Source organism: Enhydra lutris, unplaced genomic scaffold (assembly GCF_002288905.1).
Source record: "Enhydra lutris kenyoni isolate GAN:26980312 unplaced genomic scaffold, ASM228890v2 scaffoldscaffold76, whole genome shotgun sequence".
Classification (NCBI taxonomy): Eukaryota; Metazoa; Chordata; class Mammalia; order Carnivora; family Mustelidae; genus Enhydra; species Enhydra lutris.
Genome location: NW_019154160.1, coordinates 325,861 through 348,571, shown reverse-complemented (window position 1 = coordinate 348,571; position 22,711 = coordinate 325,861). Strand labels below are relative to the sequence as shown.

The window sequence follows — 22,711 nt, the reverse complement described above, 5'->3', positions numbered from 1 at the left end:
TTTCCAACATAGTTTTATGTCTTTTGGGATAAAGATTTGGAGATTTTGACATCCCTTTTCAGTACTATTCATAATCTATGCCTTGTTGGTATGCTGGATATAGCTAATGCAACAGAAATGCTATAACTGGTATTGCCCTGGAAATTTGCACTGCTTAAGTCCCTTAAGGAGAGAGAATGGGCTTTATTTATTCCAGCACCTAGCAAAATAAGCCCACATATAAAGGAATGAAACAAATACATATTTGTTGAAAGAATCAATACCACAGTGAAAATGTAATTCACAGATTTTTGTCTTCTTTTGTTGAGTATAATACCAAATGTGACATCAGTTTTGCAATAAAGGAACTGGAACATACCCACTTAATAAAATCCCCTCTAAATCTAAGCTGCTAGGGAAAGGAACCACATTTCATGTGGTTCAAATTCTCAAATTCAACCATAACGCCTGGCATGTAGCGGGCACTTCAATAGCCCGTGTGCTCAATGAATTAAGTACATCTAGTAACTGCCCCCAGTTTCTCATTCTAGCACGTACAAGATGCACCACCTCTTTTTCTTTCTTTCTTTCTTTCTTTTTTTTTTTTAAGAAAAATAAACTTCTCCTTTACCTACTAGGACAGTGAATCTTAAACAGGTGTTTGCAAGAAAATGGCATTTCTCGCACGCCTGGGCTTGGACTTGAGCCCCAGAGGTTCTGACACTGTGTGGCTCAAATGAGACCCAGGCAAGTATATTTTGGAAAAAAGGGATCTCAGGCAATTTGGAGGCACAATTTTTGAGTAAGGCTTTAAGGTCATCAAAACCGTCGCAGTTACATTGTTCTATGCATGTATACTCAGCAAAACCATACGGTTACTTGAGAAAGCAGCGCTCAGTACCTTACAGCTGTAGCATGTGACCTGACCCACATCTGTAAGTGGGGCTCTCACTCCTAAGGCTGCTATGGGGTGGGTGAGCACTCCCCTCGCTCCTCTGTAATGTGCTGGGTGCAGCAGTGAGAGCTCACACAGTCCCCAGGGAGCCCCAGGGTGCTTATGGCCTGATGGACCTTTACTGAGCACTTAGGAGGAGTCAGGCACTGTGCTAATCATTCCCTACATTATTTCATTATATCTTTTTTTTTTTTTAAAGATTTTATTTATTTATTTGACAGGCAGAGATCACAAGTAGGCAGAGAGGCAGGCAGAGAGAGAGGAAGAAGCAGGCTCCCCCCTGAGCAGAGAGCCCAACGCAGGGCTCGATCCCAGGACCCTGGGATCATGACCTGAGCCGAAGGCAGAGGCTTTAACCCACTGAGCCACCCAAGCGCCCCATATTTCATTAAATCTTTATAGTAAATTACCCCGTGAGGTCAATCCTTTTGTTATTCCCGATTTATAGATCAAAAGCCAGGATTTAGAAGGTTTACATAATTTTCTCAAGGTCAAACAGCTAATAAGTAGCAGAGCTGGGAGATGTAAACTCAGGGCTCTGCGCCTCCTGAGGCCAGTGCCTTGTATCTGTTGTGTTATACTGTTGTGTATTACAATCTGTTGTATTATACTGCTTCCCCACACAACCTAGGTGCTGGCAAGCCTCAAGTACATTCTACAAGGGAATAAAGCATAATTTGAATGAACACTACTACTAAGGGCTCTGACTATAGTGCCACAAATAAGATAGGATGGCAATGACATTTGACACATTTACGTTCCATCATGGTAAGTGGTAACACCAGCCCTCTCTCTTCTGTTCAACAGAGACAAACTTCAATCCAGTCTAATTTTTTAAAAGCAAATTATTGACACATTTTGGTACTTTAAGTATTATTTGTAGTAAATTGTCACACGTCTCACAACTAACTGCAACACTGATATTACAATAGTTATGATTAAACAGATTTACCCAGTCCTACTAATTCACCAAAATTAAAGAAAATGATAAGCAGCCTCTCTTACTGCTAACAAGTATAAAGGCAATCATTGATTCTATGATATAAACAAGAGAAAGTCTACAAAGAACTGTGGTCCAGCCAGCACACTTAATTTCTCTGAGTGCCCTCTGCTCGACACGGGTACCACATCCCTACAGCGCAGAGCTGTACGTGGTGGGAGGCTACACGGACCCCCAAGGAGCATGGTGCATCAAAAATCATGTTAAACCCAAACAGTGTGACTGTCAGGAGGCATCTAGTCCACACGCTGGCTTCTAGGCGCATCTGCACACGCCTGATACAAACAGTCGAGCGTCATCACTGATTTGAGTGCCCAAGCCCAAGCCTAGGAAGTAGGGAGAATTCTTTCCCATTGAACGAAATGGTTAATTACATTTACCATAAAGTAATTACACCACTTTCCCATGTGTTGCTGTTAGCGAGTCAGTGTACTGAGGGTGAGAAAAGGATTGCTTTCCAGGCATACCTATTTTTAAAACCTGTTTTCAAGGATAGCATGACTTCCTTGTTTTGTTTTGTTCTGTTTGTTTTAATCTCCTGATTATACCTTCTGAGGTACGAGCTTTGCTAAATAACTCTGCCTATTCTGCGATTCAAGAGTCTCAAAAGGTACATTTCTCTAAGACTGATACTCTTTTAATCTTGTGAGTCTAACCATTTATTCTTGTCTCTGACTCTTCCTCTCTCATTCCAAATGGCGCTACATTTAATCTCCCCCCTTTTCCCCATGTGGTGTGTTTAATTCCTACTTTGCACTAAATAGCCACAAATTTGAACGATTTTTCACCATGGACTCAACACTTGCAAATAAAATAGTGGCACGGAGGAGCTGAAAACATCAAATCCCATGAAAAATATACCTAGAGTGATTCTCATTATGTTTTCTTTTACCTTGTTCTTTGCTGTACGTCATCAGAAGACAGAAATTTTGGGACAAACCACAGATGGCTCTGGTGGGCAGAGCCTGGAGGGAACCAAATCTTTCTCCATGGGGCTGGCTGAAGCAGACCACAGGTACGGGAGCACTTGGAGAGCCTACATACTCCCCCCACTTCAAGCCTTTTATCCAGGACAAAGGACTCTAAAACAGAGGAAAATAAAAAGTATGATTTTTTAAAAAAATGTAGTAAATTTAGAGTGACTTCTAATTTGAATTCTAAACAAAGAGTAAGCAGCCTGATTATAAGCCCTTCGTAAGCAAACATTATTTTATATATATTTTTTGACTTCCCCCATACTTAGCATATAGAAGTATATGCTCCTTGTTGCTAGACACAGTGATGAAAATACAGACAAAATCCTGGTCCTCACTGAGTTGCCTTCCAGCTGGGAGGAGGGGCAGACCAGAGATAAACAGACATAGGCTCAGCGGGGGCTGAAAGCTCGAGCAAGAGGGAGGGAGAGGACTGAGAGCACGGGACCTGCTATCTTAGATTCGGGGTCAGGGAACAGAGGAGAGGATATCTGAGCAGAGACCTGAAGGAAATGAGACAGCAAAATGGGGCTCATCTGGGGACAGGCCATCCTAGGTGGAGGAAACAGTCGACACAAAGGTTCTGAGGTGGGAATGAGGCCAGTCAGTACCAGGGTCCCACTGTGAGCGGACACACAGCTCTGATCTTTACACGTACCAGCTGTGAAGTTAGTTAGCGCTAAGTGTAGTGTAGATTAAATGGCACTTGTTACTTTTTAGGGATGTGCTATTAAATTATTTTGGCACAAAAAAGAATAGAATAAAGTCAACTACGAAACACAACATTGGTGATCTGGTTTGGGCAAAATAACATTATAGTGAGATTGATCTATCTATCTATCACATCATACTGGTGTTTGAAATTTGAATTTTACTGGTTCTATTGCTCTGGTTTGTGTTTAACATGCAAATTTGACACATGTGAGCTCTGAACATAAAGGATTTACATGTCTTCTGTGTTCTACATTTACTGTATTTAAGTAACATTATTTTAAGAAACAACTGTCAAGGTCTGTGAAAGCCATTTTCTCTTAAAATGGGTCACAGTTTCCTGCAGTCGGGAATGTGTTGCTTTATTTCTCCACGAAGGTTCTTCCCAACCTCTCTCCCATGCCTTTCCATTTTCTGCTAGTCCTCTCCACAAAACTTTACATTTTACAATTCATCCTTTGCTGCTTTTATGATGAAGAATTTAGCTGAGGGTTAGAATTCATTTTACTTTAATGGTTTGCCTGCTTTGTTTTTGTATTTCAAAGTAAAAACTAAGCCTACTTTCCAGTTTAAGAGGCAATACTTTTCACTGTTACTGTGGAGGGGAGCGTCCAAAGACATACGTAAGGTTCTCCCTTCACTGTAGGCCACAACACCCACACTTCTGGTGAGTACTTTTGGTGGAAGGTGGCCAAAGGCCTGCCATGCACGTGTGTACAGCCATACCCACACTCAGACTGCTCTCCAGTCCTGGACGCCTTCTCTCCTCCGGTGGGCAGGTTCCTGTTAGGCCACTGCTCTGGCAGGCTTTCCCTGCTACCAGCCCCCCGGGGGCTGGCCATCTGACTTGAGCTCCCCAGAGCCCTCCTCTCAGGGACCGGGACAGCCTTTACCACACACAGGACACTGCCGCTCACAGCGCATCTGCATTCGCTGGCTGCAGTGTACCCTGCTGGCCGGGACCCTTCTGTTCACTAGAGCCTCGGAGGGGGCCTGACAACTGCGGGGTTGAGTCAACTTCTGCTGAATTCTATTGAAATTCAAAACCATGAGAGACTGTGGACTCTGAGAAACACACTGAGGGTTCTGGAGGAGAGGTGGTGTAGGGGTAGGGTGGGTGGTGGTGGTGGTGGGTATTACGGAGGGCACGGATTGCATGGAGCACAGGGCGTGGTGCATAAACAATGAATTCTGGAACACTAAAAAGAAATAAAAGAAAATAAAATGGGGGAAAAGAAATTCAAATGACATACCGGATAGGTGATTTCTTTGACCTGTTCTCGGGTTTCCCTGAAAGCAAACTGTACTAGTAACCCCACAGCGGCAGGAAGCTCTCCTTCAAGGTTGAGCTTGGATCCAGGCCTGCTGGCGTGCGCCGACTGGAACAACTGACGAGGGGTCTGGCCGTAGGTTTTTATCATGGTTTCCAGCGCTCGCCTCTGAACGGGATCTTCAACTGCGGAGACATCCATTCCAAAATACGTCTGCAGGGTGAGAAAGTAGAAGAGAACAAGAGGTTTGTCAAAATCAAGGTTGGCAATGACACCAAAGGGGAAACAACAACTTGTCTTATTCTCTAGATAGTAATTTACTCCCCTCTATTTCAAATGGAAATGGTTTTTAAATGTTTTGATCAGTTAGCAACAGAAACTAAATAATGTTTCATATGTCAATTATACCTCAATAAAAAAAATGAGGTTTTTTTCTTTGGTGTTTTCTTTCAATGAAGACAGATGAAAAAAAAGCAAGATTTTCACTTGAGTTGATCCAAAATAACAAGCAGATTAGCAAGTGGATGTATTTTTTTCTGTAGTTGCCTGTCCGATATTGGTCAGAAAACTAGAGTGAAGGGGTTTGTCAAAATCATTTCAGGTGGTCAACAAAATTGAACAAGACAATTTCAGCTTATGGCAACACAGAAGCAGAAGGAAAGTAGATGACCCTGCCCCGCCCTGATTTTCTCAATTTGTACAAATGAGGACTAGAAGTTCAAAGCCATTTGTATCTGGCCTTTAATTACGTGATAGCCAAATACTCTTTTGTTCTTGGACATTAATGTGCTCAAAGAAAGATTTGGATTACTCTTCTCTCAAGACTGATTTCAGAGGATGATTTTCTGTGCTAACTCATGTCAGGGCCAAGGGCAGGCTGCCCAAAGATGGACCACTTTGGCCTATTGATTTTATTTTATTTTAAAGATTATTTATTAGAGAGTGCGCGCGCGAGCGAGAGAGAGAGAGAGAGAGAGAGAGCACATGCAGGGTTAGGCAGATAGAGGGACAATGAGAATCCTAAGCAGGCTCCATGTAGAGCCTGACACAGGGCTCTATCTCACGACCCTGGGACCATGACCTGATCCAAAATAAAGAGTCAGATGCTTAACCAACTGAGCCACTCAGGCACCCCAAGCATATCAATTGTTTTAAATAAGTTACTTAGGAGACAGCTTATATATGGAGACCCAGACCCTCCTCCGTTCCCCTGAAAGCAGGAAATAAATTTTCCATGTGAAAGGTATCCTCCCCATAGCAGGAGGTAAAGAGCTATCCTTATGACCAGAGATGGGAAATTTAGAGTGGAAAAGACTGTATAAACAACACTTGCAACTTTTCATTAATTTGCTGTCCCAGCCCAAATTCTGTTTAGAGATCCTTACTAACTGAAGCTCCCAAAGTTAAGTTTTCTTTGTCCTATCAATTCCTCACAGATTCATCGCCTCTCTGTCTAAAAAGTGTAAAAACTGTCTGCCTTGGTCATTTCTTGAGGTCTTGATTTCATTATTGACCCTCTGCACATAACTGAACTCCAGTTTTTGTTGTTGTTGTTGTTGTTTTCTATTAATCTGTCTTATGTGAATTTAACTCTTAGGCCAGCTGGGAGATCTTGAAGGGTAGAGAAAGAATTTCTCATTCCCTTCACTCACACACACCATGTTGGAGATGTCCATGAATATCAACTATTGAGGCACCTCTATAGACATTAGTAAGGAGCCTAGATTTTTGAGGTCTCTTTCTCTCTTTTTCCTGGGCAGAAGAGTTAGGGATTTGAACACTAGTATCACTGAGACCCAAGCAGTTTTTCTGATTTCCATTCTGTAAGCTCAAGACCAACGCATGTCGGCCTTATGCATCCTCAGAGAGGATTATGTGAATCTTGATTTCCTGTCTCTGTTTGCTTTGGAGGTTTTCACATGAGCCGCTAAAACGGACTAGAAGGTTGGAGGGGAGAAGGCTGGGATGTGCTGCAAATCCCTTCAGCCTCCCTCACCCCATCTTGGTGACGCTGCCAGCGGAGGAGGCCGGAGGACAAGACAGCTTCACCTCCCTGGCAGGAGATGGAAGACTGGATAAGAAACAAAGTCAAAGAATTCCATTTTGACCAAGACGCTGTAGGGAGAGTGCTGTCCTTTGTGAAGCACCTTCTTAGGACATGAAGCTGAAGAGAAAGGTGTGTGTGGGAGGGTGGTCAGGGCGATAATCAGACTGGAAGAGGAGTAAAGATTCAGGACGTGACATAGTCCTTTTTTGCCTTCCTCAGTGTTAGAATAAAAAAAAAAAGACCGTGTAAAACACTAAGTTATGGAAAAAGTCATCTGCTTAAAGTGATTACAGGAAAAAGGCAAAAATGAAGTTAAGATACGATGTTGGTAGGTAGTTCAAGAGAGTACTATTTAGGTTCTAACAAAAACAGGGGGTGACTCTGAAAAAGTGTGGTGAAAATTGCAAGCTCTTTAAGGTAAAGAGTGCTATTACACTCTCCCTCCTCATGTTATCATCCCCTGGGGTGAGATGGAGAGCAATGTGTGTCTCCTTTCTGACTTCCTCAGAGAGAGTCAGGAGCTGGGTACAGATCTGTCATGTCCTGGGAGTATCCACTTGTACAATGCAGCTTTTAGCATTTCATCAGGCATAGCCAATTTCATTACATAACTAGACATAACCTTTCTGTAAATGCCAAAATAAAATCTCAAAGATTCCTTGGAAGTTAAGTAATCTCCAACACTACTCTCCTTGCCACCCCCACCCCCTTGACTGCCACCACAAAGGATCAAATACTTGTTAGAAATGCTTATGTAAGCATGGTCATTCTCAACGGCTGCTTGACTTGGTACACTAAAAAATTCAAATGAAGATTGGAATAATCCTCCAGCCAGAGCTTTAAAAAGTATATTTGAAAATAGTGTTTCTCTACATTCTATGGTATCAGTTTCTATGTGAACCTTATATATGAATGATGAATTATGATCAAAAGGCATTTCTACGTTCCTTAAAAAGATTAACGTTTCTTATATGTGGTTCTATGGTGCACATTATCCTGTATGGATTTCCTTCCTTATTTAGGAGGTTAGTATTATTGTTCACTTTTACAGATATGTACATTTAGGTACAGAGAGGTTAAGCTATTTGCCCGAGGTCACACAGCTAGTGGCAGGGTCACAGGGTGAGGGCTTGAACTCAATTCTGAATTCAGAGACTGTGTAGGTAGTCACTGCACTTTCCTTGGCTCCATGAATTGTTATCAAATTCCTAGAACAATGGCATAAACTCTATGCTTTTTAAAGTTCTAAAGTCCCAAAGAAACAGTGACAAAAATGGTAAAATGACAATTATGTGGTATATTTCAGCATCCAGATACTTTTAATGTGAATTTTACATAAGAATAATTGAAAAGATATGCTAGGATCATAGGCGCAGAGTATAATGAGGTTAATGTCAAAATTCCTAGTTGGTTTTAAAGTTACATTTTAGATCAAATATGAAGGAAGGCCAAAAATTATACCTGAAGCCTTGCTTTACTTTATACTACTCTTATGCAGAGAATTATGATTCACCCATGAAACTGTATTATTCCCCTTTTCCAAAACACTTTGCCATAACACTTCTTTTATCAGAGTCATCTGTAAATTTGTCTTACTCTGTCTCCTAGACCTTAAGTCTCTTAAGGAATTGAATTTTCTGCTATTTTAGAGGTATTTAAAATAATTACTAAGCAAAATGGGCTAAAGATATTTTTATTTTAAAACTGCTATTCAGGAATGGGTCTCTGGCATAAATTAGGTACAGAGTACATTCTCTGGGTTCATGTGTGCATTTTTGCAGCATTTGTCACAAACGCTTGATGAACCTACTCAGAGGACTATAGCTAGAGGGGAAGTCCAAGATCCACCCTGCCCTACCTCCTAATTACAAAGCTGGGGGAGCCGAGAGGCTGAACATCGTATGCAGGGGAGTAATAGCTCCTGAGCCGGACTCACAGTCTTGGAGTAGCCACTAGGCAACACCAGGCTATAGCTTTTTATAATTTGCCTTTTTGCCCCTCATTCCTCGAGGAATTTCCTTCTGGAGGCCTCATCTGGATCCCACTACCATATCTAGTAGGCACAACCACCCCAACTTTCCCTTCTCGCCCCGCTGTCCCCAACTGAATCTTACTCACCTTCACAACACGAGAGCCTACCAGATGAAGCGTTTCCTCAATAGATTTCATTTTTTTTTTTTTTTAAGATTTTATTTATTCATTTGACAGAGAGAGATAACAGTGAGAGAGGGAACACAAGCAGGGGAAGTGGGAGAGGGAGAAGCAGGCTTCCTGCCGAGCGGGGAGCCTGATGCGGGGCTCGACCCAGGATCCTGGGATCATGACCTGAGCCGAAGGCAGAGGCTTAAGGACTGAGCCACCCAGGCGCCCCAGATTTCTTTCTTTCTTTCTTTCTTTCTTTTTAAAGATAGCCTATCTAGCAACATCAAGAAGTACATGTGAAAGCGTAACAATTCTAATTCTAAGAATTTACATTGTGCCAAAAAGCGTTAAGGTGGCGGCCCGAACTGCTTTCCTTGGAAGGGCCTGCTTGTATGGTTGGCCCTTGGCTGGTATAGGGCAACGTGGATTTCAGGAGAATCCCACCATTTCCTAACTGGGTAAGAGTGGCTTACTGTGTCTAAACTGTTTGTACAAACAGTGTGGCTTATACTGAACGCCTTTTCTCCTTCTGGAGGCCTGGGATTTCAGTACGTGTAAGAGAGAGAGTGTTTCCACGACCACCCTTAGTAAAAACCCTGGGCTCTGAGTCCCTAATGAGCTGCCTGGCTTGACCACATCATACATGTTGCTGGAGGAAATAAGAATGTTCTTTGTGATTTACTGGGAGAAGACTCTTGGAAACTTGTGCCTAGGGTCCTCCAGCTTTGTCCTATACATCTTTTCCTTTTGATGATTTTGCATTGGACCCATCACTGTCATAAACCTTCTGTAAGTACGACTATTTGCCGAGTCTTCAAGTCCTCATTCAGCCTGGGGATAGTCTTGAGGAACCCCCAGTGAACAGCATCTTAGTTATTTTCAAAGAGGTGAAATACAAAGCCTGGAAAGTCTTGGACAGCAATTTAAGCTGTTGCTAATTCTCTTTGATAACTTGGGTATTTTAAAGAAATAGCCCCACAGCTAACCTTTTATTCCAGTTTTGCCTTATATAAATGCTATTTTTTAAAAGAGTCACTTACAGCAGGATGAAAAACGTTGATGGCTTGAACAGAAGCCTTCCCTTTTTGCTTATACCCGAATACCAAGTCAATCCACTGACAGATGTTCTGGGACACGTAGTCAGACTCTAGAGCCTGTCGATGAATGAGGATAAAAAGACGAGGATCGTTACGTGCCCAAGGAGGGAGGTTGACGTGATTAACCCGTTCACCGTTCTGACGCACACCAAAATCAAAACCTAAAAGAGAAGATTAATATTAATGCTTATCTCCCCAAAGCACACCTCATTTGGCCCAATAAGCAGGTCTTAAGAGTTCCCCAAAACAGATATTATGTGCTATAACCAGGGAAAGCAGAGGCAAAGAGGAGAGTGACATCATTGTTCATCTACTTACCTACCTACTGACAGAAGTACATGGGTTAATGCTATCCTCATTAAATTTGAGATCTTTCAACTTTATCATTCTACCACTTTATATCATATTGAAAAAACAGCAGAAAATCACTGCTATTTAATTTCAATATTATCAGAACTTCAAATGTAGTAAGTACTTAAATATCTATTCTATTCAATTATAAACTCGATTACAAAATCAAACTAAGGTGTTAACATCACAATAAATTTAAGGCTATATTTAGTAAATATTAGCATTCTGTAGCTTAAATAAATCCAATTAATGCAAAGTATACACATCCTAAATGAACTATTAACTTTATGGTAAGTCAAGAGGTCTGTCCTAACATCATTTCCACTAAGCACTCCTATGGACAACAAACTTATCCCAACACATTGAATGAGAGGGTTCTTTTGTGATCTAAATAGCTGTTCTCTAATTGTTTCATTTGTCTGCTAGTGTAAACAAAAATCTCAGAAGTGTTTGTTTAAAAAAAAACAAAACTGTTCTAAAAGAAATGTTACAGAGATGTTTTTGTGCTACCTTTTATGGGTAGAAAATGTGAACAGCATAACAGAATAAAAATTAAAAAGGCTTTCTTAAAAGCTGATTACACTCCATACAAAATTAAGTTGCTGTCTGCCTCCTTCTAGATCTTGTGAAAACAGTTAAAGGATATTCGCTAATTCCGGAAGTATTCTGAAATGATATCATGTGAAATATAAAGCAAGGGCTTATGTAAATGAACATGGAGTGAGGGTGGGGGTCATCTCCAGAAGCTCAGTTCATCCTACAGGCAGCTGCAGAGTGATTTAAGACGGACTGGCCCAGAACCCCCAGAGCTCTCTGCGAGCAGCAGGGATCTACTGATGTAACAACAGTGAGTGAGACTTCTAAGCTGAGCTGGGGAGGGGCTGAGCAGCAGGGGGTCTGCATAAACTCAAATCATTCTCAACTGTCAAATGCTCTGTGGGCACATCACAGGTGGGCACTCTTCACACACAGCAGATGACTAGGGGACTAATCAAAGGCTTAATGGAATGCTGATAGCAAATGACACGATGTACATGATCGCAAACAGTGTTTTCCAAAAATAGCTGTAACAACCCTTGCTGTGCTGCATGCTTTTCCGGAATCTCACTACTCCCCCATCAAGTAGCAAAGTTTATGCTCCTTCCTTTTGAATGTGGGCAAGGCACTTGTGACCAGAATGCAGCAAGTGTGCCACTCTGTGACCTCCAAGGCGAGGTTCGTAGAGGCCGTGCAGCTTCTACCCATTTCTCTCTTGGGACACTCGCCTTTGGAAGCCCCAGTTGCCGAGGAGAATGTCCAAGGCCTCCATGCCATGAGGAAACCCAAACTGGTCCACATGGAGAGAGACCACACGGAAAATCATGGACACTACATGAGAGAGATGCCTGCCAGCCCCCAGCCGCTCTGATCCCGACTGGTCCATCTCCAGCTAATCTGAATGCACACCCTGAGCCCAAACCACTGAAGGCTCGGGGCGGAGCTGCTCCTGAATTTCTGACCTGCGAAACCTGTAATGATAATCAATTTCTTGTTGCTTTGAGGCACTAAGTGTTGGAGGTATTTGTTATGCAGCCAGAGATAACGGAAACATACATAGAAGAAACCATGGACAGAGAAAACAAGCATAGACTGAAATGAGTTCCAAGCCGAAAGCCACCAGGTAGGTACTCCAAAGTGCCGGTGCCGACAGCCCACTAAGGCGGTTCTCATCCGGGCAACACTATGAACCATGCTCCGGGTAATAAGCCACATGGATTTATTAACGGTTCTCCAAACAGCTCCAGAGAGGCCAGTTAGCATAGAATAAAATTCTAAAGGAATTTTCCCAACACTAACTTCTCTAAATATATAGTTATCAATTGCATATATTCCTAAAGGTCACATAAAAAATAAAATTAAGTAAGGTAGAAAAATGACCCACAAACATCTCTCAAAGGGATACCTGATCTTCTACTAAAAAATAGGTAAGGTTGGCCCAGATTGTTGGTCATTGGCATCACAGAAACTGGATTTTATCCTCTACTATCCCTTTTTGGTATTAGAAGATTCTGGCTAGGGTGTTTTATTTCTAAGTTGGTCACTCTGCATAAAGTCATTGAGATTTTGGTTAACTTACATTGTGCTTCAATAAATTCATGACTTATTTTTTTATTGAGCATATGATAACCTTTGCAATCAGGAAAAAAAGCATTTCTGTAATAAAACTAAAGTACATTTTACAGATACCTTTAATAGGTAAAAGTTACCAATTTTCCACACATATTTGGTCCTATAAAATAGTTACAATCTTCATGCTCGCTTGGAAATAAAATGATACACTTGATAAATAAAGGTATTTCTCTTATTGGGGGACTCAAATTATAGGACTTAAAAAAGCTATTCTTATTTTTAGAAAAGTATAAAATAAGTACAGAATTATAAATTAGAAATGATGTATTGCTATACCTTCACGGTTGACTAAGAACTCTGGAAGATAAAAAAACTCTGGGATCAGTTCTTTGACATCAGTCATGGATTCAAAAGATGAAAGGCGCCAAGTTGTATTTGTAGAATGAAAAGTTCTGTCTGGAATGTCAAAACTTTGATCTATAAAGAAAGACAAACAATGCAATTAAGACACAAAGACCTTATTCTGTTTAAAGCTTGTTATAGTTTATTTCTGCTACTTTGAAAAGATTAAAATGATGTTCGTTTTGTTTTTCAGTTTTAAAGAGGTTTTTCATGTTCTTGAAAATAAGTATTTCTATACATTATTTGAGACCATATTATAGTATTGTTAATCTGTATTATGTTTTCCTGGTACATAGAAATGGGTGAATTTATATCACTTTTTTGTTTAATTAACTACTATCTGTCTACCCAAGCAGAATTGAAGTCCCATAACAGCAGGGACCTTGGGTATAACCCACAACGAGCACATCCTAGGTACCTGATAATGACTTATTTATTGAATGAATAATAAAGAAGGAAAATTGAAGTTCAAGTGGGTAAAACAGTTTTTTCCTCATCAAAAAGCAAAATTATTCCTTCACCTTTAAAAATTAAGACTACTTTTTCTTTTTTTGGCAGGGGGAGCACTGCTTTTTAGATGTAACTGAACTAAAGAATGAAGTACAATTTCCTATAAATGAAAAAACTAAACACAGTCACTCCTCTGTTAAGTTTTTCTGCTGTAGACTAATAATTAAGAACTGAGTTTTGACTGGTCTCTTTCCTGTCAACAGTTAGCAGAACATGAAATGGTATCCAGAGGCCAGCCCCTGAGAACATCAGCTGTATATATTGTACTATCAAAAACTCCTTTGAAGTTGCTGAAATTTTGTACTTATCTTTTCATTTAGAGACTGTCACAGACTAATCTCAGCATCAAGCAAGGCACAATTTTAAAAAGATAGGCTAAATTTCTTCCCCAGGTCTGCGCTTCCCTGTCCAGCAACATTTTCTATTGTTTTCATTACTTTCTCATCTGTTTTGCGGAGTCAGTTAGCTCAGAGGAAAAGTCCAATCTAAATGGCATCTAGAAAAAGCAATTCTGTAAGGCTACAGCAGATTCATAGCATCTAGACTAGAGACTAAGGAACTGTGGCATGAAAGAAGCACACTGAGGGTCTGTTCAAACTGTCAAGTTCTGCATTGTTTCTTAACTTAAAAAGAAAACCTATTCTACAAATTCCTATAATCTAGAATGTGCATGTACTAAACGAGGGGTTCTGAAGCTAGCATTTCTGTCCCCAAGCGACATTTAGCAATGCCTAGAGATATTTTTGGTTCTCACAATGGAACTGGTGGGGGAATGCCACCAGCATCAACTGGGTAGAAGCCAGGCATGCTGCAAAAACAGCCTAGAGTGCACAGGACAGTCTTCACAACAAAGAGGATGTGCCTCAGAAGGACGACAGGGCCAAGATGAGAAGCCCAGGACCAGGCCCCGAGTCTAGACATAAATTTAAAAGCCAACGTAGATCACTTCTAGCTAATCAGATGAAGCTGACAGGGACTGCAGTAGCCTCTGGTTGGTTTTCTTTTTTTTTTTTTTTTTTTTAGTCATGCATAAATACAGCATGAAGAAAACTAGCATAATAGCAATATATATTTAAAAATTAAGAAATTTTAGTTGATTGGGAGTTTTATATTAATAGATTCTTGGGCTACATGAAAAAAGTGGAGGGCAGGAAGAGTCCTGTTACACACTGCAGCAGTCCCAAACCACATGTGAAGTACTCTTTTTTATTCTGAGTGCCACTTTTTAATAAGGGCATTTGCAAACCAGAACATGTCTAGAAGAATGATCAGAACAGTGACAGGTTTGGAAACCAGAACAAACAAGGATGGCTTACGTGCTGGTTTTTAAAACTCTTCAGTAAGTACAGAACGGTCTTATTTATGTTTTGGATTCCTTGCAGCAGCTGGGATACGACCCTGCATATAGAAGGCTCTCAACCTGATGTCAAATTAACTAAGGATAATTAGCTTGGGGATAAACAAGACTGAAAGGGAAAAAGGGGACAGGGCAAGAGTCTTCAAATATTTGAACAGCTGTCATGTGGAACATTCGTTCTGTGTACTTACACAAGGACAAACAGAAGAAAGCCCCTTCTATAGACCAAGCAGAGACAAAGCAAAATTCATTCCTCCAAGAGATGGTATGTGAGTAAAAATATATAAAGAAGTTCAAGAAGGTTGAGTAAATGAATGAATAATGACCCCACAAAGGATTCTGAGTGCCATGAGGAAAAACTACAGAGCTCATACCACAGTCCTCATTAGAAATTGGTAGGAGAGAATGTCCCCAGTTGCACACAAGTCAGTAAATTCACCTCCAAATAATCTTCCAGCCTGCCAGCTGCCACTTAAAACACTGAGGTAGAAGATATTATCATTCTTCTCTTTTTTTTGAGAGACACAGAGAGGCTGAGCAGGGAGGAGAGGCGGAGCGAGAGGGAGAGAGAGAATCTTAAGACGGCTCCACGTTGGGGGCTTGATCTCATGACGCTGAGATCATGACTCGAGCTGAAATCAAGAGCTGGACACTCAACTGAATGAGACACCCAGGTGCCCCAGAGGCAGAAGTTCATTAACTAGACAGTTCCTACGGTGACGGTGGAAGTGTGGCTCTCCTATTAACTACTTACAATAAATGACAGTAATATATTCCCTCTAGAAATTAACTATTAAATTGAACATCTTTAAAAAGTAAATTGCATACATTTGATAAGGATAAAGTTTGCGAATTACACAGGATGTGAATTACATCCTAATTTTTAAAAAGTGAATTGCATTTTTATAAACATACATGTCTAATGTGCAGCGAAAACTCAACATATTAGCAAGATAATCTGGTTCACTACAAATTTTTGGAAAGAATTTTATTGAAGGAATAAGCAGAATTATTTTTCCTGTGGTTTGGTTAGTCTCAATACAGTCTCAGGAAGTATGTCAAGTGTTTTTTTTCCCCCTAATGACCCAGTAAGATATTTTAGGTAGTTATAAAATAATTCTTACCTTGATAGGCTAAAAACATTTTTGTGAACGGAGGCATCCTGACCAGGAAGTGAAGCACGGTGCCGCTGTTGGAATAGTGGGAGCCGTAGTGGTAGGGCTGCACGGGGGGCATGGGGTCATCCTCTCGGGCCCCTTTGCGGTACTCCTCCTCCAAGTACTGAAGGGAATAGGCAATCAGACAATGTTCGTGAGAGAGTGCTCCAGGTAGCACCAGTTTTCTTTCCATCTTCTCTACTAATCCCCCCTTTAAAAAAATCATTATTTTATTTTTTTATTTTGAGAGAGAAAGAGCACAAGTAGGGGTGTGGGGTGGGGTGCAGAGAGAAAGAGAAAATCCCAAGCAGGCTCCACACTTAGCACAGAACCCAACACAGGGCTCGATCTCATGACCCTGAGCATCATGACCTGAGCCGAAATCAAGACCTGGATCATAACCATCTGAGCCACCCAGGTGCCCCTGTCCCATCCCTTTGACACCATTTTCTATGGCTTGCCCTGCCACCTGTGTTTGGACCTCAGCCACCTAAAGTGTCTCCTCCTCAGTGCCCTGCTGAGGCCTGGCTCCTCGAGAAGCATGTCACAGTCTGCACCTTTACTCTCTCATTCTGTCACAGGAAACTCACCTGCTCTGCACCCTGCCTCCCAGCACTCTGGCTCCCAACGTAGCCTATCACATGTAAGTTGATCAAGCGCTCGATAAAGGAGAGCTGCTACTGTCACTAGAGACATCTGCATTTTAAAAGTGAGTCTCAAGATACAATGCTATGTTCTTTAGAGAAACTCTCTAGCGTGGAAAGGCAATGGCAGTGGAAAAACTGTACCACGTTACTAAGGTTCTTAGGTATTAAGGTAACATTTTATGACTGTTTTGCAATGTAGTTTCACTGAGATAAGAACGAATACAGTGATTTCTCACGACTCCTATCTTCCCATCATGACGTAGGAAGCTCAACCAAATATTTAATATCTGTCACTCATCTCCCATAGCTTCTGTCTGGCTCTGATAACAAAGTCAGGCAATAGTGAATTTCTGGAGTCACTTCTCCTTGATTCCACTTTCAACTGCAGAAGAATCAAGAAGTGACCGTTATAAGACACTTGGAGTGATCTTTCTGGAACTGTGCTACAAAACAATGTGAATGCAAGAAGACTGCTTCAGCTGCTCTTACCTTGATACTGCTGTGAAGAATGCAGCATGTGGCTAATGAGTTTTTAAAAAAATTTCCAACAGAATTCCATTAATGTTAATTTCTCAAAAATAGATAAATTATACTTTTAAACTTCAAAATCTGGTAAATTTCTGCTAATAAACTAATGCATAATTTGCTGAATATGAATAATAAGGAATTACGGTACATTATAAATAGACTGATATTGTTCTATAAATAACACTAGGGGATACAAATAGCAGGATCCTGAAAATCTGTGATTTTTTTTTAAAGGAATGTACTTATTTATATATGGATGTAACAATGGACTATTAGCTTCCAATTTATGCCACAACAAGCGTATTTCTTTTTCTGGGCGAAGTGTTTTCAGAGAACTGAGATAGACAACAATACCTAAAATCATATAATGATTTCCAGTTGTTTGTCACTCAAGCACAAGAAGGTAAAAAACAGAAAAGTCAATATTATAAATTTTAAATTAGGTAAAACACAAGTCTGTAGAACAAAACTTGAGTTCTCATGTATCAAAATATGAGGAAAAACGAAGCCCACCTTGTAAGTGTCCACGTAACGATCTTCTTTTTCTTTATACTGCACGGCTATGGGCTTAGAGAGATTCCTACAAACGAAGAGAGGACGGAAAAAGATGAAGTCTTTCGATACTGTCAAGCTTAAGCTGCCTACATGCCTGCATCCGTAAGTAAGCCTGTGATCAGCAAACACTTGGCCCTTAGTTTAGTGGTTACACATGTTGCTTTGCAACGTAACAGCCATCATTCAAGATTATGACTGAATCAACTGGTAGATGGTGGGATTTTCCTAAACAGATCCATACCCACTCAGGAGTTCCTGGCTTACGAGTAACCTAGACAAAAAGGGCTGCTGGGGCCCCTGCTCTCTTTGCCTCCTCCATTTCCTCCAGAATCAGAACCGATGCTGTCCAGGGCACCTGATTCCTGCTGAGCCCTGACATGCCTGTCCCCACTTTCTAGACCTACACCCATCCGGCGGTAAAGACGGAAGGGTGGTTTGGATGGGAAGCAGGACCATGAAGAGATGTTATAGAATTATCAGGTTACGTACTGAAAATTAATGAAATGACACTTAAAAAAAATTTTTTTTTAAATTTTAAGTGGACCCCATGTCCAACGTGGGGCTTGAACTCATGACCCTGAGAGTAAGAGTCACACACTCTACGGACTGAGTCATCCAGGCACCCCAAAACGACACAAATTTAAAAATGACCAAGTGGAGACTAGGCGTGTGTGTAGTGAAATCCATGTTTTATTATCTGACTCACAGACAGGGAGTGACATCCTCGTCTGCACAGTAGAGCTGTGTCTGTGCTGGTGTTCACGCTGTCGGGCGCTAGAGAACACTGGGATGAATCCTCACTTTTCCAAGCCACAGAGGCAAGCAGCCTCCCTGTGTAAGCACTTGGAAGAACAAGAGGAAAAGATCCGCTGAGGCCGAAGCCTCCCGGGCTGAGGGGCCACCTGGGCTAGCGTCGGGGGGCAGCCATCTGGAGTTCCAACCTCTGGCTGTAACTAGATCAACCTGTAACTAGATCAACATCAAGACTTGCCCAAAGCTCAGTGGATCAAACCAGGTCTGCTGAGGCAGATAGTCATATGCCTGTATCCTAGGGATACTGAAATTGGTGATAGTAAGGACTAATTTGGTTTTTGAGACCTTTCTATAATCTTAAAAAATTCATTAAAAAGTAAAAACAGTTTTACAGAATAGATACAAATTCACATCTCAAAATAGGAGAAATCATGTTTAAGATCCAGGTATGCGGTTTTTTTCTAAACAGTGTAAATAGGTTTTTTTGAACACAAATAATACTGTTGTGGTTGAAAAATCAGAAATTACTGATGAGCAGACAGAATAACCCCCAAACCAGCTAAAATGCCATTATTCACAGGTAAAACATTTTGGTATATACCTTTCCAGTTGTTTTTCTGGTTATCTGCATATGTATGTTCATGTTTAAAAATAAAAATAACAGCCTTCCCTACCTACACTAAATATTTCTAAAATACCATTTTTAATGGCTGCGGTGTAAAACAGTTTACTCAAACCTGGTGCTGGGCATTGAGGTTGTTTCTAAATTTTAGCCACTCAAAAAAAATGATGTAAGGACTATCCATCCATATGGCCAAATTTTTGCACGCAATGCCAGGCACCATTATCAGCAATGAACCAGACAGAGTTCTTGCCCTCATGAAACTTACTTCCAGTGGGAACCTTTCTGGTAAAGTATATATTCTTAAGTATTCCTAAAAAAAAAAAAAAAAGTCCAAGAAGTTAAATTGCTAAAGCAGAGTATACACATTTGAAGAGTTCTTTGGCGATATATTGTCAAATGCCTTCCAGAAAGACTGGATCTATTAATGCCAGTAGTGCAAAAATGTCTAAATGTCCATCAGCAGTGGATAAAAATGTCTGGAAATAACACGCCACTTGCTGTTTTTTAAATTGACAAACATACTAAGCTGCATCTGATTTCTTGAAAACTGTCTTAAGCTAGGACTACTTCTCAGTAGTTAAAATATTCTAAAATATATATATTCTAATATATACCAAGTAGAATATTTGGAGTCAATTTTTCTTTAAATAACCTAAGAGAACTTAAAAAAAATTAAATAACCAGAATATTTCCTCATCAACTAGGGCTATGTGGTTACTCGAAAAGGCAATTCATTCAAGAAAGGCAGGATAAATGCTTAATTCTTTTGCTTTAATTGGCAAATGTCAAAGGTATGAAACTGGTGCCCTAGTTATATCCAGTGGTGGCTAGTAAGTTTGTTTCTGGGGCCTTTAAAAAGCATCATTATTAACCCAAGAGTTTTTTTTTAATGTGTTTTAATCAATTGTAGTCATTATTTTTCCTAATGCTCCGACTGTCCTATCTTTGGCGGTGTTAGCAACTTCAAGTTGGCTCTTGAGTCCATTGTTATTTTTCTTTTTGGTTGTGTTAAAAAAAATACACAATACAAAATTAATAATCATAACACTCCTCAAATAAACAGTTCAATAGTGTTGACCATATTTACATTGTTGCATGAAACATCTGAAACTTTTTCATCTTGTAAAACTCTACCCCCACTAAACAACTCCCCATTTCCCGCTCCCCTGTGCAACCTCGTCCCCTAGCAACCACCATTCCCCTCTCTGCCTCTGAGTCTAATGACCCCAGATAACTCACATAAGTGGAATGTCACAGTATCTGTCTGTTTTGCGGCTAGCATATTTCACTTAGCACAATGTTCCCAAGGTTCATCCATGTTATAGTGTATGACAGGACTTCCCTCCTTTTTAAGGAGGAATGATGTTCCATTGCATGTATGTACCACAAATTCCCCATCCATCCATCCACAGATAGACACGGGCTGCCTCCCCCAGCTGGCTGTTGTGAGCAATGTTGCAACGAACATAGGTATGTAAATATGGCCTCCACGTCCTTCCAACAAGACTATTAGTTTCCTTGCTTTTTTTTCTTTTGTAAAGATTTTATTTATTTACTTGACAGATAGGGATCTCAGGTAGGCGGAAAGGCAGGCAGAGAGAGAGAGAGGAGGAAGCAGGCTTCCTGCTGAGCAAAGAGCCCGATGCAGGGCTTGATCCCAGGACCTTGGGACCATGACCTGAGCTGAATCAGAGGCTTTAACCCACTGAGCCATCCAGGCACCCAGGCACCCCTGTTTCCTTGCTTTCTGACACAACAAATACCCCAGGCTCATCTTGTATGTTTTCTTCTAAAAAATTTTAGAAGAAATGAGAGAATAGGAAACCATCATTTTGTGACCCCTAGTGAAATAAATAACCAACTTAAGAGATAGTCATCAATGACAGAAACAAATTCAGGGTAAGCCTGATACCATGGGTCAATGTGAGCATCATTAGAGTGGACGCCACGTGTCTCCTGAGTTGGTCAATATGTTGGTCAATGTGAAGCTCACACCCCCTACAAAGGACACCTGCCCAAAAAGGCTGACCCTCGGTCTAAGCGAGACTGCAGAACTAGTTTCCAGTCTCTAGGAAATACAGAGGCTGTAGGAAGAAGGTAAATACTAACATGGGAATGGGGGATAGCCTACAAAATAACTGACCTGTTCTTCAACAAGTCAACGTTAGGAAAAAAAGAAGAGGAAAATGCACACCAACAAACAAGGGCTGGTTCTAGATGTGTCTTCAGAGACAGAGCGACCAAAGGTGATACTGGGCCTGATATAAGCCAGTCAACTATAAAAAGACATCTTTCATATAATTGGAGGACACTGGAAAATGGGCTGAGTATTAGATGATACCATGAAATTATTGTTAATTTTCTTAGATATGATAGTGTCACTGTAACATAAGTAAGAAAATGTTCGATACTTTCTTAAGAGATGTGTGCTGAAGAACACAGGAATAACATAACAAAATGTCTGTGATTTGACTTAAAAAGAAAAAAAGAGATGACACAAGCTTGGCAGAAATATTCATAACTGTCGAGTTGCGGTTATGGACAGATGGGGTTCATTGTATATTCCTTCTAGATTGGTGCATGGTTGAAAATCCTGGTAGGTCTTTAACGAAATAAAGACAGCATATGGACAAAGCCAACAAGTGACACCGTGTTCAGTTACCTGTATACTGAAGGATCATTGAGGTCAAGGGTCTCACTGACATAGTCAGCGAGTATGAACGGGAACACTGGATACTGCATGAGATCATTGAAGGATCGGCCGGCGTGTTTGTTTAAGTGAGTCAAATACTCAAAGTTAGTGATTTGTCCAGTATACCATAAATTTGTCAGAGCATTGATGTTGCCGTATTCCAGGAGATTAGGGAGGTTATTTGTTAGTATACTGTGGTACACGTCATCACGAACCTGCAAAGGAAGGAAAGAAAAAAAAACAGATTTTCTTTTAGGCTACTGATACTTTTCTCCAAAGTCTCCATATTTTAGGTACTTTAGTAACTTCAAGGCCACCAAGAAAATTCTTGTTGCCCAAATAACATCCACTGCTGGTGAACTGAGATTCAACTCCGGGGCTTCCTCCGAAGCCTGGACTCTTAAATGTTATGTTGTGTTGCCAGAGAAATCAGCTAATAAGAAGGTAAGAAAACATCTGTATAGAAAAGTCACTTATATACAGATCCTGAAAAAAAAAATAAAGGATAAAGAAGAATCTTCACCTAAATAAATGCAACATGGTATTTAGAAAGAGCATGGTCGTCTTAATTAGACAGACATAGCCTTGTTTCCATCTTAAAACCTCTGTGTTACAGTTACCACATCTGTAATATGAGAATAATAATATTTATTTCATGAATATGAAATAAAATATCCTATGTAAAATACGATATTTGATTTTCACTACTGACTGTTTGGTTTTTTTAGAGAGTCACAAAACTTGTCACAGAAAAAGGTAATCTGATTTTTTCTAAAGTCATTAAATGATGATTGGTAATAAATGGGAAAAAACAGACAAGCCAGGACTTTACTAAAAACAAATTTGAAA

At 40.5% G+C, this 22,711-nt stretch overlaps 1 protein-coding gene across 2 annotated transcripts in view; it reads right to left on the bottom strand.

Annotated features, from left to right (window-relative positions):
• Positions 1-22,711, bottom strand: part of LOC111160518 (lysosomal trafficking regulator) — a 184,951-nt gene that overhangs the window by 19,934 nt on the left and 142,306 nt on the right. The window contains exons 41-47 of one of the 2 annotated variants that reach the window (XM_022523674.1): positions 21,833-22,077; positions 17,751-17,817; positions 16,030-16,186; positions 12,973-13,113; positions 10,120-10,337; positions 4,873-5,103; positions 2,827-3,016 (exon numbers count right to left, since the gene is read on the bottom strand). In XM_022523674.1, the coding sequence (XP_022379382.1) occupies positions 2,827-3,016; positions 4,873-5,103; positions 10,120-10,337; positions 12,973-13,113; positions 16,030-16,186; positions 17,751-17,817; positions 21,833-22,077 (1,249 nt within the window). Of the gene's footprint in view, positions 1-2,826; positions 3,017-4,872; positions 5,104-10,119; positions 10,338-12,972; positions 13,114-16,029; positions 16,187-17,750; positions 17,818-19,435; positions 19,481-21,832; positions 22,078-22,711 lie in introns of those variants that run through there. The other variant, XM_022523675.1, reaches the window with a different exon arrangement.